Source organism: Schistocerca piceifrons, chromosome 6, assembly GCF_021461385.2.
Source record: "Schistocerca piceifrons isolate TAMUIC-IGC-003096 chromosome 6, iqSchPice1.1, whole genome shotgun sequence".
In the NCBI taxonomy this organism is placed as follows: domain Eukaryota; kingdom Metazoa; phylum Arthropoda; class Insecta; order Orthoptera; family Acrididae; genus Schistocerca; species Schistocerca piceifrons.
This window is the reverse complement of record NC_060143.1, coordinates 135,414,883-135,429,895: the sequence shown is the minus strand read 5'-3', so window position 1 is coordinate 135,429,895 and position 15,013 is coordinate 135,414,883. Positions and strand designations below refer to the sequence as shown.

The 15,013-nt window shown below is 39.1% G+C and overlaps 1 protein-coding gene across 2 annotated transcripts in view; it reads right to left on the bottom strand.

Annotated features, from left to right (window-relative positions):
• The window catches only part of LOC124802885, a 226,553-nt gene that overhangs the window by 16,170 nt on the left and 195,370 nt on the right, over positions 1-15,013 (bottom strand). For both annotated transcript variants that reach the window (XM_047263933.1, XM_047263934.1), the window contains exon 8: positions 13,628-13,759. In XM_047263933.1, the coding sequence (XP_047119889.1) occupies positions 13,628-13,759 (132 nt within the window). The remainder of the gene's footprint in view (positions 1-13,627; positions 13,760-15,013) is intronic.

The following is a 15,013-nucleotide window of genomic DNA, read 5'->3' as shown; positions in this document are numbered from 1 at the left end:
CATAGGAACTATGCTGTAATTTGCATTAATTGATCTAGGGAAAATCTAAATCAGGATGGCTGGCTATGGATTTGAGCCACTGTCCCCTTGAATGGCAGTTCAGTGTGCTATCTACTGTGCCACCTCACTTGGTTTGTACCTAATCTGACAGGGGAGTGTCAAATGTATGTCTGCTGACTTGTTGTTGTCCAGCATTAAAGTGGTTTTTTTTTTTTTTGTGAATTTGCTTGAGATGCTAGAGAAAATTCTAGTTAAATGATACTCTGAACCACTGCATGGTTACAGGAGCACTGTCTTTCAGCCACAGTAGCTAACTCTGATACGAATGTTCGTGAGTGTAGTCACCTTTGTTTAGATCACTTTTCAATCAGAGATTTTATAATAAAATTTACCCCAATCCAAAAGAAAATGTTACAACTAGAAATTACTTGTCTGAGAATGCTAGATGACAAAGACAAGAACAATTTTAACTGCAGCAGGCCAACTATATTATTGCACTGCATTATTTTGCATCTTACTCTTGTTTCATTTGTAAATAGCTATAATGTATTCATATACCTTTATTAAACACTCTCCATAGCGCTGTGGAGTGTAAAATTACAAAAATGAGTGTAGTACTTGGTCTACTACACTCAAGAATGGTGCAGGAGGTCAGTTTTAAGTTAGTGATATTGAGGCTAAGGACAATAATATGTTAGCTCTCACAGGTGAACGTAAAAATAATAAGGCCATTCCAGAGCACTTGCCCACAAAAGACAAAGGTCCCGAGTACGAGTCACAGTCTGGCACACAGTTTTAATCTGCCAAGAAGTTTCAATGAGTCCACTGTTCATGTGGTCTGTTCATAAAATTCCTGAACTTTGACCATAACATTTTTCAATGCTTACCTTTTACTTATTGTGTATGGCTTCCTTCAAAATACTCTCCTCCACAATTGATACACCACTCCCAATGCCTTTTACACTTCTGGAGGCAGTCTCAATACACACCTTGAAAATCGTGCAAAGTGCTGTCCGTGAATTTTCTGTTATCTTGTCTGCTGTTGCAAATATCCATTTGATCAATGGGTTTTCAACTTTAGATTAAAAAAAGGCCACAGGGGCGAGGTCCCTCAATTTGTGCAATGCAAAAGCTTTTCGCAGAGTGCAAGGCAAAGGAGGTCTTTCTGGTCTTGATTCATGAACCGAAGGACAAACTTTGTGGCAACATGACGCATTCCAAGATGCTGTGTCAGGATTTCGTGACATGATCTAACTGAAATGTTATGTTCTTCTGCAATCTCTTGGACAGTCAGTCTTTGATTGGCATGTGCAATTTTGCTGACATTGCTGACATGACTGTCATCGTCAGACATTGAAGGGTGTCCTGAACAAGGATCGTCTTTAACTTCCATCCAGCTATTTTCAAACCACATGAACTATTCATAACACCAAGTATGGCTTAAGAACTCATCACAATAGGTTGCATCATTGGATGTGATTCATGCAAAATTTAATGCAGATGTGTTGCTGCTCTAGCTCTGCCATCTCAAAATTGTGTGAAACAAATTCTACTCAATGCAGCACTGAAAAATAACTGACATACAACAATCAAACAATGGAAAATCCAGGATGGAATGTAACAATATTATGAAAAGGAAAGTTGCCACTCACAATGTAGGGGAGATGCTGTGTTGCAAATGGCATGTGGCTTCAGCTGCCACAGCCTGCGTGTGTGTGTGTGTGTGTGTGTGAGAGAGAGAGAGAGAGAGAGAGAGAGAGAGAGAGAGAGAGAGAGAGAGATCTATTTACGACAAAGGCCTTTGATGGCTGAAAGCTTATATATATTGTTGTGACAGTCTTTTTGTTGTCCCTATCTGCAACTCAGCATCTCCACTATATGGTGAGTGGCAGTTTCCTTTTCATAATATTGTGACATATTACAATGAAACTTCCAGCTGTTATACTTTAAACATAGGCATGTGCAGGGATGAATACTGCATTTTGCTCCAATATACCACTGGCGCAAAATTATGAATGTTTCGGAATTTTTTAAACAGGCCTCATATGTGTTCTGTCAAGAAATTTTGGTGACTGGAGACCAAAAATGTCTTCTGTAGGAATCAACATAGATTCCAAAGACAAGCTTGCTCTGTTCATCCATGAGACACAAAGGCAGCATACAGTAGTGCCCAGGTTGATGCAGTGTTTCCCAATTTCTTGACAGCATTTGATATAGTTCCACATTGTCATCTAAACAAAATATGACCATGCAGAATATCAGGCCATCTTTGCAATTGGACTGAAGAGTTCCTAGCAAACAGACTACAGCATGTCATTCCTATTAGAGGGATATCTTCAGACATAAAAGTAACTTCAGGCATACTGTATAGCTAATAAAATTGTGAATACATCATGAAGGTAGAATAAGAGAGACTTGAACTGGCATGGAGACTTACCATCAATCATTTTTCCTGCGCGCTATTCACAAATGGCACACGGAAATGGCAGCATGGAAGGGTGGGGGTGGGAGGGTGGGGGGTAGATAGTAGTACACACAGCACACTCTACCACACACCTTATACCAGCCTCTGGAGTATAAAAGTAGATGTAGATCAACCTGGCATGTGTTTAAATTGTGGTTAAAAGAAAAGGAGTTTTATTCCTTACAGAAAGTAACACATGTTGTAGTACAGAATGGAAAACAGTTCCAGTAATCAGATGCTTTAGTATAGAATGGAAAACACTGTTTCCTTACACTGAGATATGAATACTAGTTCTTCCTTCATCTTATAGTGAGCCAGTGGCAAAATGGTGAAAAATATGGGTGAGAAAATGATAATTTAGTTTAAATAAATGAATATTCATGAGGTTTCTCAATCCCAAGTTGTTCTACAAGAAAAGAAAGATTAAAAAAGTTTAGCATTAATATCCCATTGACAGGAAAATTATTGCAGATGGAGCAGAAACTTAGATGGGCAAAGAATGACAAGGAGATCAGCTAATGTGCTTTCAAAGAAACCACCCAGATATTTTTCCCTTAAGTGATTTATGGAAACAACAGACATCTAAGGGTGGATGGTCAGATGAAGAATTGAACTGCCATCCTCTGCCTAATGCACCACATTACTGAGTGTGTTATACAAGTTGTCCCACTTAAAATAGGCACAACTCACGAATTGGTTAATCACCTCTAGTTGAACTGCTTGTAAAGTGACAAAATTGTCTTGAAAGTCGGCTACATGTCATTTTATCAGAAAGTTAAGTGCAGCTTTGTGTTGATGTATCAGTTGTTGTGAGGAGTTTTTATTGTTGAGATGTTACAGAAATGGGGCAGCTCGCATTGGAACAGCTAATTGATATGGTGGATTGTTACATAAAGGCAGGCTCCATCAAGAAATGTAATGAAATGTTTCAAGTGAAGCATCCTAGTACGATACTCCCCACAGCCAGCTCTATTCAAGATCTGTACAAGAAAGGGAGGTGCTGTAGGTTTCATTCAGAATATGCAGAGGAACAGGCGACTGACAGTGAGGATCCCTGAAACTACAGACAGAATTACAGAATTTGCATGAACATTACGATAAGTTCCACAAGTCGGTAAGGAGTTATTTCACAGCAGATTGGTGTATCTTGTACATCATGTCAGCATATACTAAAGGATATGAAATTAAAAGCCTACTGTGTGTGTGTGTGTGTGTGTGTGTGTGGGTGGGGGTGGTGGTGGGGGGGGGGGAGGAGTGAGCATGAGGAAAAGAAAAAGAGAGTTCATTACTGAAACTAGCTTTTAACATCAATTGCTAAAAGTTACTTGGACCCCTTTCTTTACTTCATGCCAAATGAGGCCTGGTTTCATATGTCAGGTTATGTAAACTCCCAGAACTGCAGATAATAGTTGGAGGACAACCCTCATATTCTGCTTGGAGAACCACTCTACTCAGGGGAGATAGATGTTTGGTGTGTGTTGCCCGGCATGCGCATTATTGGCTTCATATTTTTCAATTACACCTTAAACAATGCCAGATATCTATAACACATTGATTCTTTCTTTGCACAATTAACAGATTCAGAGAAGTTGTATAGGGTATTCCACCAATATGGAGCAACTGCTCATACATCCAACCAAAGGACGGCCCACCTCAGCAACATGTTCCTGGAGACAGACTTGTCAGTACAGGCCTGTGCCCCCCCCCCCCCCCCCCCCCCTTCCAGGATTCCCAGAATTAACAATGCACAACCTTTATTTATGAGGCATATTAAAAAGCAAAGTGCATGCTCACAATTCTCACAAAATATACAATCTTAAATGGAACGTCACCAGGGAAATCAACATTATCACGCCTGCAGAATTACAGCCTGTTGCTGGTAATGTCATTACATGACGTAAGCGATGCTTGGATGCCCACGGCCACCATTTCTAGTGTTAGTTCATTGTTACTTGAATCTCAGGCATGATGCATGCCAGTTTTGTGTGGGACGTCCTTAACAAGACTTTTATAAACCATTATCTTCATGACACAACATATATGCCCGGAACCTCTGCCCAAGAAGCCCACAGGCCTGATATTGTTTTAATACTTCAAACTCTAATGCATAATTACTGACAAGCAACTTCATACTTGAGCACCAACATTCACATGATGACTGTACATTTCAGAAAAATATCACACAGTTATCATCATTCATAGTTCTGCAGATACACCTTCTGCTGATGTACAAAATCATCATGATGGTTATTAGCTATTGCCAGTATGATTCGGCTGTTGGATATATGTGCTTAACTGACACATAAATGTGTAAAAGTTGTTTGAGGAAACCACACAACAGTGCCCTTCTTTCCAACTCCTACTCATCCACCACCAATTAATTACTACTAGAGCTCTGCAAAGTTTTATGGGTGTCAGTTGACCTCTGATATTTCAAGTGCTTCTATGATGTACTCACAAGATGCTACTCTGTCAAGATACATCAGCTGTGAATAATGATTAATGTTCATTATTGCAGAAACTTAACCACAGGTGTGTTTCTATGTTTCCAGCTACGCTGATGATTCCATTACACAAAATGTAATTGTCAACACAACTGCATACCTGTAAACATGCAACTAATCAGTTATGTTGAGAAAACCTCTGAAATCACACAGCAAAGCAAACCAATTCTCTGAAGTTTAAAGCAAAAGACGTAATTAAGTTAAGTACAATATAATAATGGATATCTGGAGAAATAAGAAAATACCCACAGACTGGAAAGAAGCCATTATAATACTACTATACAAGAAAGGGGACAAGAAAATACTGGATAACTACAGGGGCACCTCTCTCTTAAACATAGGGTACAAGGCTTTGTTGAGAATCTTGCTGAGCAGAGTTGAAGAACAACTGGGGCCAACAGTAGGAGAGTACCAGTGTGGCTTTAAAAAAGGGTGGAAATGTACAGAACAGATATTTGGAATAAAAACGATAAGAGAACATGGACACATGAAAGGAAAAAAGATAATAGTGACATTTATGGACTTCCAAAAGGCTTACAATTCAATTGACAGATGTAGGCTGTTTGATGTGTTAGAAGATAGAGGACTGGATGCTACAACACACACAATAATAAAGGAAATGTTAAGCGACATTACTGCCAGGATCAGGCATCGCAGTACACATCAGACAGCTTCAAAATAAAAACAGGAGTCCAGCAAGAGGATGGACTGTCACCAATTTTATATAACATGGTTTTGGACGAAGTAGTGAGACAGAAGAGACAACTAAATAGTAAAATGAAAATCAAAAGTGTGCAAATAGGGTACAAGGTCAAACATAATCCAACAGTGGACTGCCTGGCATTCACAGATGACGTGGCACTCTGGAATGAGACAGAAAAAGAGGTAAAGACAGCATTAAAAAATTTAGCCAAAACAGCGGAAAAGGTTGGACTGAAGATTGCATATAAGAAGACCACGACATTGAACACTGAGTCTGGCAGCAAGATACAGGGCCAAGTCGTTGAGAAAGTCAACAGTTTTCATTATTTGGGGGGAGAAGATAACTGGTGGCATACAGAGCAACAGTAGAGCAGTAGACAGGGCACAGCTTTTGCAGAAGCTTTGGTATTCAGTGAAAACAACATATGGCAAGAAAAATCTGTCATGGAATGCCAAATTGTGACATTACATAGAAACTGTAAGAAATGCTGCTCTGTATGCATCAGAAATGATCACACTCGGCGAGAGAGCTTGTATACAGATGGAGGAGGAGCGGAAAATTTTGAGAGACATATGCAGCACCAAACTACATGGGGATATCTGGATACACAGAACACAACAGGAACTATATGAAAATACTGAACCCATATCGAGCAAGATATTGGAAGAGGAGGTTACGATTTCTTGAGAACATCACGAGGATGGACAAGGAGAGGTCAACTACAATGATATGGAATGCAACATGTCATATGGGAAACAACTGGGTGAAGGAAGTCAGAGATGACTGGAAGGCTGGAGGAATAAAAGAAAGGAATCTGCAGGCAGTAGCAGAAGACAGGGAGAAGTATAAATGGTTGGTGGATGGTCACAAGTGGCCAGACACCAAAATCAAAGTTGTCTTAAGAGAAGAAGAAAGAAACAGAAGCAGTGAGAGAATCAAGAGGTATTGGGAAGAAAGAAGACATGCTAAACAAGCCACATGTGATCCTGAAGGATCCTAATGAAGCGGAAGCAGAAGAAGAAGAAGAAGAAGAAGAAGTTAAGAGTAAGGTCATTGAAATAAGGTCAGTTAGCTCTTCATATTACCATGAATGAATGCCTTTCATGAAATATTTAGATAGATGAAGTTGTGTTAAGGCACAATAATTTTCAATTCAGGTATGGTGGCAAAAATTTTGGGGGAAATCTCTTTTTTATATTTGTGCTATTGTTCATGTGAAGCAAGAACTAAAATGTGGTAATACAAGAAGCACCTGTAGATGCTTATAATATGAGGACAACACTTAAAAGAGCAAGCAAACAATAAGATTCCCACCCAATAACAGAAGACATAAGTAGTACTCAATGACATGAAACGTTCTGTACCTGCCTGATTTAATTAGTTCTGAGGGGGAGTGATCAGATTCACAATTTCTTTTATTTCCTTGTTCTTTCTGTACATTACTTTCATGTTCTCTCTTCTCTGGGTTAATACCACTACTCACAGTAAGTTCTTCCTCATCTGAGAGAGAGAAATTGTAAATCAGATCTTTTTACCATAAAACTAAATTAGCCTTTCTTTGAGTGTCATTGTGCATTTCTACTGCAATTTTCACAAACATTTTAGAGATTTGATATTTTGGAAATATAATTTCTGAGTTTAGATTTTAGATTTAAAATGCAACATTGTTAATATGTTTATTCCTCATCTCTTTGATAAACACCAAATAATAGTGGCAGTCTTTGCATTTTCAAAACTATTAGCTCTCCTACACTAAATATTGGAGCGATAAAAAAGGGCATTGACACAAAAAGGTTTGTCTGTATGCAGTGACGTAGTGTCGGTGCTTATAGCTTAAACAACAGAACCCTATTATTTTTTGAAAAGATGTTCAAAGATCCCACTGTTACTGTTATCTACAAGAAACTACAAATCACTTCAATTTTCTTGTTTTTACTCTTTGTTCACCACTAATTTTAGAAAAAGTAAAGCCATAGGGCATTATTGGCTGGGAGACCCTAATGGGCAGGTTCAATTGGTTTGATTGTAAAGGTGCTTTCTATCCTTCACACCAGTGTGTGAGCATTTTGTGTTGTTTATGTGTGACTCTTAAATACATGATTAATGTGTGTTTTAAATCTTGTTGGTACACATATTCTTTATTTGTGTTTGAATTTTCAGGTGTTTTTAATATTTAGTTTTTGTTGACAGTTGAAAATAATGTATATGTCTTTGAACACACAGAAAATTTTCACTTTTGTAAAAGATAGATCAAAAAAATTTGCATTACATTTTACTTGAAAAATAGAATAGGTCACAAGATCACATTCAAAATATTGACTGTCACTTTTGGCAAATCTACTATGAGTAAGACAAGAGTTTATGAGTGGTATAAATGTTTCGAATAGGGTCGAGAAGATGTTGAAGATGAAAACTGCCCTAGATAACCTAGCACATTAATTACTGACAAAATAGAAGAAATAAAGAAAATGGTTCTGGAAAACTGCCAAATCACTATCAGAGAGGTTGCTGATGGTGTTGGCATGTCCTTTGGCTCATGCCAAGCAATTTTTTTAGATGTTTTGGGCATGAAACATGTAGCAGCAAAGTCCGTTTCGAAAGTGTTGAATTTCGACCAAAAACAATTTTGCACTGAAATTACTCGGAAATTGCTGAATGAAGTTGACAACAATCCAGAACTTTTAAAGAAGGTTATAAGCCAAGACCAAAAACAATTTGTCAAGTTCGATCACATGTGAAGGTTCTTCTCACTGTTTTCTTTGATTACAATGGACTAGTGCATCATGAGTTCCTGCATTATGGTCTTATGGTCAATAAGGAATATTACCTGGAACTAATGTGTCATTTGCATTAAGTGACCTGAAGGAAACAACCAGAATTGTGGCGAAAACACTCATGGAAATTGCATCATCATAATGCTCCCCCTCACACCTCAATGCATAACCGTTATGTTGCCTCAGCCACTGTATTTGCCGGGTGTGGCCCACTGTGAGTTTTCTCTATTCCTGAGGCTGAAGAGAACCATGAAAGGAGATTGTTTTGTCACCACTGATGAGATAAAAACAGAATTGTTGAAGGAGTTGAACACCATAACAAAAAGTCAGTTCCAGCAGTGATTCCAAGACTGGAAAAAGTGCTGTGGCATAAGTGTATTATATCTGAGGGGCATTACTTTGAAGGGGACAGAGTTGAAGTTGATGATGAATAAATAGAAGGAGAGGGTGAACCCGGTGCCAGCACATAGCCTACTCCTCTTGAATAGCACAGAGGACATCCCTGAGCTTAATATCTGCATCCGACGGCAGATCACCATCAACAATGTCGCGTGCCCTAACTTCGTGAGACTCTGTGAATAGGTCTGGAATTTAATCCAGGACATTGGCGCAAAGATTGGTGATCAGGAACTTTATGCCACCAACCCTGCTGACCCCCTCTGCCATAAAGGCAAAGGGAAAAATGGTAAATGCATGCGGCATACTTGGACATCACCCATCCAAGTATTGGCAATGCTCAATAGTGATCGACTTCGGTGATCTGATGGGAAACTGTGTATCCACTGATGCACGGATGTTAATTTTACTAGCCTAACATAACACCATTTAAGTAGCTTTAGCTCTTGTTGTAGTAGTCCAGTCAGTTAGGCTCTGACTTCTTCGATAAACATATCCTTTTGTGTTGTTATACAGTTCTGTACAGTAATAAATGGATAGGCCGTCTACTTGTCACATGTAGAAGCAAGGGAAGTTGGTCACTCAAAACACCTTGAGGATATGTTGGTCACAGCTGACAGTCTTCAAGCAACATTTGGGGTGAAATCTGTGGCACCTCTGGTGCTTCTAAAAACCCTACAAACACTGATGTTACTGAGCATAATCTTGCTGTTTATCTTCACCTGAAGGCAAATGGCAGAGCCTGCAGTTTTGTATCTCTCTAGGTGGAAAGAAGACAAATGTTACTGACAAGGGGAGGCCGCCAGTTGTGAAATTCAGATTCGATTCATACTGGACATAATAAAAGCTCACTGCCAGAGGTGTAATGTGGCAAAGCACCAAGATGCACTTCTCAGCCGTTGTCGAGAAAATCGACAGTTAAAAGAAACCGTTGTGGTGAAATGCTCTCAACGATTAATAATTTTCTACAGCATCGTGGCGCAGTGGTAAGCGCTTGGGTTCATAGTCCGAAGGTCGCAGGATCGAATCTCGCGCCATGCAGCATTTTTTTTTATTATAACACACACACACACACACACACACACACACACACACACACACACACACACACACACACACACACAAAATACTCGCTCGTTACACTTGAAGGACAGATGTTGAATGGGCAGAAACGAGCCGCCGCATAACAGCGTAGTTGCCCGCTAACTTCGAAAGAAGGTAGATGCGGTCCCTAGCGCAACTTGTAACATTGTCGAATATCAGTGTGTACGTGAGAGCTTTGGTACACCCTGTTAAACAAATGGAAAAATGGAGGCGGTACAATTAGAGAGTGATCTGGGCCCTTCGCATGAAAGTGATGGAAAAATAATACTTGAAATAAAACACAATATCACAGATAATATTCAAGTGGATACAATTTATTGAAAAGTTTGGTATATACTCGCACATAATTAACAATTAGTGACCAGAAGTAGCTGGAGTATCGCACGAACCAGAGTGATAGTTATCATAGAAACATGGAAAGCAGAAAACAGCACGACATCGAGCGCATCGTCGACTTCATTAATGTCTATCAGTTCCTCAACATGAACGAGGGTGTTTTCGGCGAGCATTTGCAGCGTATTCTGGAACATTTCTTCCCCAATTACCATGGCTTCTTCGTTGACTGATGATGACGGTTCTGCTGCGATGCGATTACTGTTACGAAGGAGGCTTTCAAAATACACCAGCGCATCTTTCAGTTGTTGTTTCGCCACTTCACTGTATACAGAATCTTCTTCGATCACATCACTTTCATGCGAAGGGCCCAGATCACTCTCTAATTGTACCGCCTCCATTTTTCCGTTTGTTTAACAGGGTGTACCAAAGCTCTCACATACACACTGATATTCGACAATGTTATAAGTTGCGCTAGGGACCGCATCTACCTTCTTTCGAAGTTAGCGGGCAACTACGCTGTTATGCGGCGGCTCGTTTCTGCCCATTCAACATCTGTCCTTCAAGTGTAACGAGCGAGTAACGAAGTTTATATTTCATACCTGCCACAGCAAATTTGTGTTCGTGGGGTCTCTATTCTAATTCGAACGTTTGACTTACACTATACGTATTCGTTTCGGAATATCGTTTCTATGTCTTCCGTTAACTACACGTGGTAAACATTATGAAGACAATTAATAACATTTGTGAAATACAACTTTGTTTGCGGAAAACATAATGATGTTCGAAGTCGCCAGTTTTTCCACGGCAAACCACTTTCAACAACTTATTGTATGCATAATTATTGCAACTGATTGCTGGGAATTATATATATATATATATATATATATATATATATATATGTGTGTGTGTGTGTGTGTGTGTGTGTGTGTGTGTGTGTGTGTACATTTGAATTACAAAAAACAAATAATAAAAAAAGTTGCATGGCGCGAGATTCGATCCTGCGACCTTTGGATTACGAACCCAAGCGCTTACCACTGCGCCACGACGCTGTAGAAAATTATCAATCGCAGAGAGTATTTCACCTCAACGGTTTCTTTTAACTGTCGATTTTCTCGACAACGGCTGAGAAGTGCATCTTGGGGCTTTGCCACATTACACCTCTGGCCATGAGCTGTTATTATGCGCAGTATGAATCGAATCTGAATTTCACAATTGGCGGCCTCCCCTTGTGAGTAAACATAAGAACACATAGGTGTTACTTTCCACAGAACCTGCCATGTACAACTGGTACCTGATGACCCAGCAGACCCACCACACAACTTTGCCCTGTGCAGTCACTCTGTCGCCAGACGCCTACAGCCGATGCTGCCTAACATCAAAGCAATACAGTAAGGAGGGCACCATGATTGCTGGACACAGCCGGCACAATTTCATATCTGCTAAATCATGTGATGCCACCCACTCCATGGTATCCATATGCTAAACAGACTTCATAGGATTGCTGCCTGCAGTCAAATGCTGAGTTTTCATTCCAAGTAAATGACAAGTCTATGATGCAGTGCTCCCAGACCAAGACAACGCCAGTGCATCACTGATTGGGACAACGGTGAGCATGACTGATTCTCACCTTGCAGAGTTACCTATGGTGACAGGCTGTGTGCTTTCTCTCACACTTTGTAGAACTATACTCAATGCTTAATAATTATTCTTATTAGATAAGGCCAATCTCTTGTGTTCTTTCATAGAGAATCGGTATTCCCTTGTTCATGTTTTCTTGCTGCTTTCTTATAGAAATAAATTTCTATTGTTCCATGCTATCTGGGTATCTACTTCTTTCCTGCGTGCACCATCCTACAACAGAGCCCCATGTTCAACAATGTGCTCTGAAAAGTAGCAAAATGCTTGTGCCGGCATCAGCATAGCATTCTTTGTGAGCTGTGAGTAATCCACAAACTGGTGAGTACTGAGGAGGCATCAGAAGGGTGAGAGTATGTGAGATGAAAATCCTGAATATGAAATTGGTTATTGCGTATCAAAAACAAAGAAACAAGAATTCTGAATGATATTCATAGACCTGTGAATCTGAATGTAGTCCAATACTGTTCCAAATTTGGGAGGAGATGAGTTTGGATAGAAAATCCAGTGTATTTTTTACACAGACCTTAAGCAATATGACATCCAAAGTCAAGTTTGGAGGATAGCTTTCAGTGCCCTTTCAATTTAAATGGAGTCAGTCAGGGAATCTGCTTTGTTCTGTAATTGTGTCCTTCATCAAATGGTCTGGTAATGGTGACAAGTAATGTAAGGAGTGAGTGGAATATGACTGGACTTATGGGAAAAAAAAAGAATATTGGCAATTTGTCTGGAAACTGGAGACAATATTGTGATATTACCAGAATCATTAGAAGAGGCAACTAACCAAACCATGCAACTACAGAGGCAAGCCACTAAAATAACATACATATCTCCATCAAGAAGATACAGTATATGGACAAATATCAAAACAGATTCAAGTTGGATGACAAGAGAATGTGGGAAAATTAAGAAGGCAGAGAGACTCAGATACGTGCACATATAAATAAGATGAAGTTAGCATGCACTCTATGAACATCCACAATAAGAAGAATCTTTTGACCAACATAAATATGAGTCATAACCAGACAGTGATCAGCCCTGAAGCCTTATACACAGCAGAAAATTTAAAACTTGTGGCAATCAGGTTACCTAAGAGGCTAGACCTTGTGAAACAGAGGATTCTCAGAACGCCTTCGAAAAACAGGAGACTGTCAATAAAGAAGGTGAATGAACCAGGAATTGTTTACTAACATAAAGATAATAATGTCAAGCACTGTCAAGAGAAGAGGTTAACGTGCCAGATAATATACTTTTTTTGTAATTAAGAGGACCAAAGTACACAGGATCCAACAGGTGTTATGGGATCTGGAAGAAATGGGAGTACAGGAAACATAGATTTACAAACAAGGTGACTTACAAATCAAAACTTCAGACAGCCATAGCTCTCCAGGAGAGAATTACATCCAGTACAAAATCAACATGCACAGAACAGTGAAGCAATTGCAAGGATAAGAACAAATGTGTTTTGTGAAATATACAATTCGAGTCAAGTTGTATACAGACACAATAATTATGAGTCAGTGTACAGAGTCAAAAATAGGAAGTAGCTCCTTGTCATTTCTTTACTACACTATTGTTCAAACTATGCAGAAACTAAAATGTACTAACATAAGAAGCAACTGCAGACACCTATAACTACAAATGATACATTTCCAAACCGTAGTACAAGATGTAAGTAGTACAGAATTACATGAAATGTTCCTTGACCTACCTGATTTAATTAGTTCTGATGGAGTCTGATCAGATTCACAGTTTCTCATATTTCCTTGGTCTTTCTGTATATTTCTTCCTGGTTCACTATTCTCTGGATTGATAATACCATAGACTGTTTGTTCTTTTTCATCTAAGGGAGAGAAATTGTAAATCATTTATTTTTACCATAAAACTAACAACTAAATTAGTCTCCTTAAAGATGAGGTTACAGACTTACACGCACTGGAATGTCGCAAAAAATCTAGAATTTAGAATACAAGTTTGGTATTTCATAAAAATAATTTCATAGTTCACATTTTAGATTTAAAATCCCAGGTTGTTAATTTGTTCATTCTTGATGATTTTGTTAAGAACTCATTGACACCTTTTATTCTGAATACTGGAGAGAGAACAACAAATGACATATGATAGGGAAAGGAGACCACATTTGGTTGTCTGGCTGTGTTCAGGGCAGTATTGTCAGTACTTAGTGGTTATATAACAGCTTGTAATTTTATTTCTTGTGGAAGCTACTAGACCTAATTTTTATTTTCTTGCTTTTTCTCTTTTTTTGGTGATTAATTTTAGTAGTGTAGTGTCACACTGATAACAGTGCAACAAGAACGAGAATGTAGCTCTTGATGTTGGAGTCCCATCAGTTATGCTTTGACTTCTTGGATTAGCACATTCTTTTGTGGGTGTCTTTCCTTTTTTTTTTTTCTTTTTCTTTTTTACAATTCTGTATAATAAAGAATGGTTAGGCAATAAGCTAGTTGTGTGAAAAGAAACTAGGGAAACTGGTCACTGTCTAGAAATAGCTGTAAGCCATATTGGCTACAGCTGACATATTTCAGGCTTTTTCCCTGAGGTGAAAGCTGAGGCACTTTTGGCACTTCTAAAACCTGATGCTACTGAGCATAATCTGACATGTTTCTCCTCACTTGAGGATTACCAGCAGGACATTGAAATTTTGCATACCTATAAGTGGAAGACTGAGCCTGTACCCCTATTCCTTAGTAACAGAAATGAAGTGGTTCTTCCTATTCTCAACAGATCATCGAAGCCCACATGGGATTTTCCTACAATGTTCTGACAAACATAGAGATTCATTAGGTACATTGGAAATGGAGTCCCAAAGGAAAATAGCAGAAATATCAGAAAAGAAGGTCAGTCTGCACTCACTGTAGGATACCTCACCTGAGATATGAAAAAGTGGTCTGTTGAATGTACTGGGTGCGGCCAGCTATAAACCATAGCTCATGTTAGCACAAATGATACCTGCCATTAGATCCTGGGGCGATCTTCAGTTCCTTTAGGCAGATCGCCCTATTAGCAAGGACACCTAGCCTCATACGTGGGGTGGAAACATGTTCACAATTTCCACCTTAGAACCAGTAACAATCAA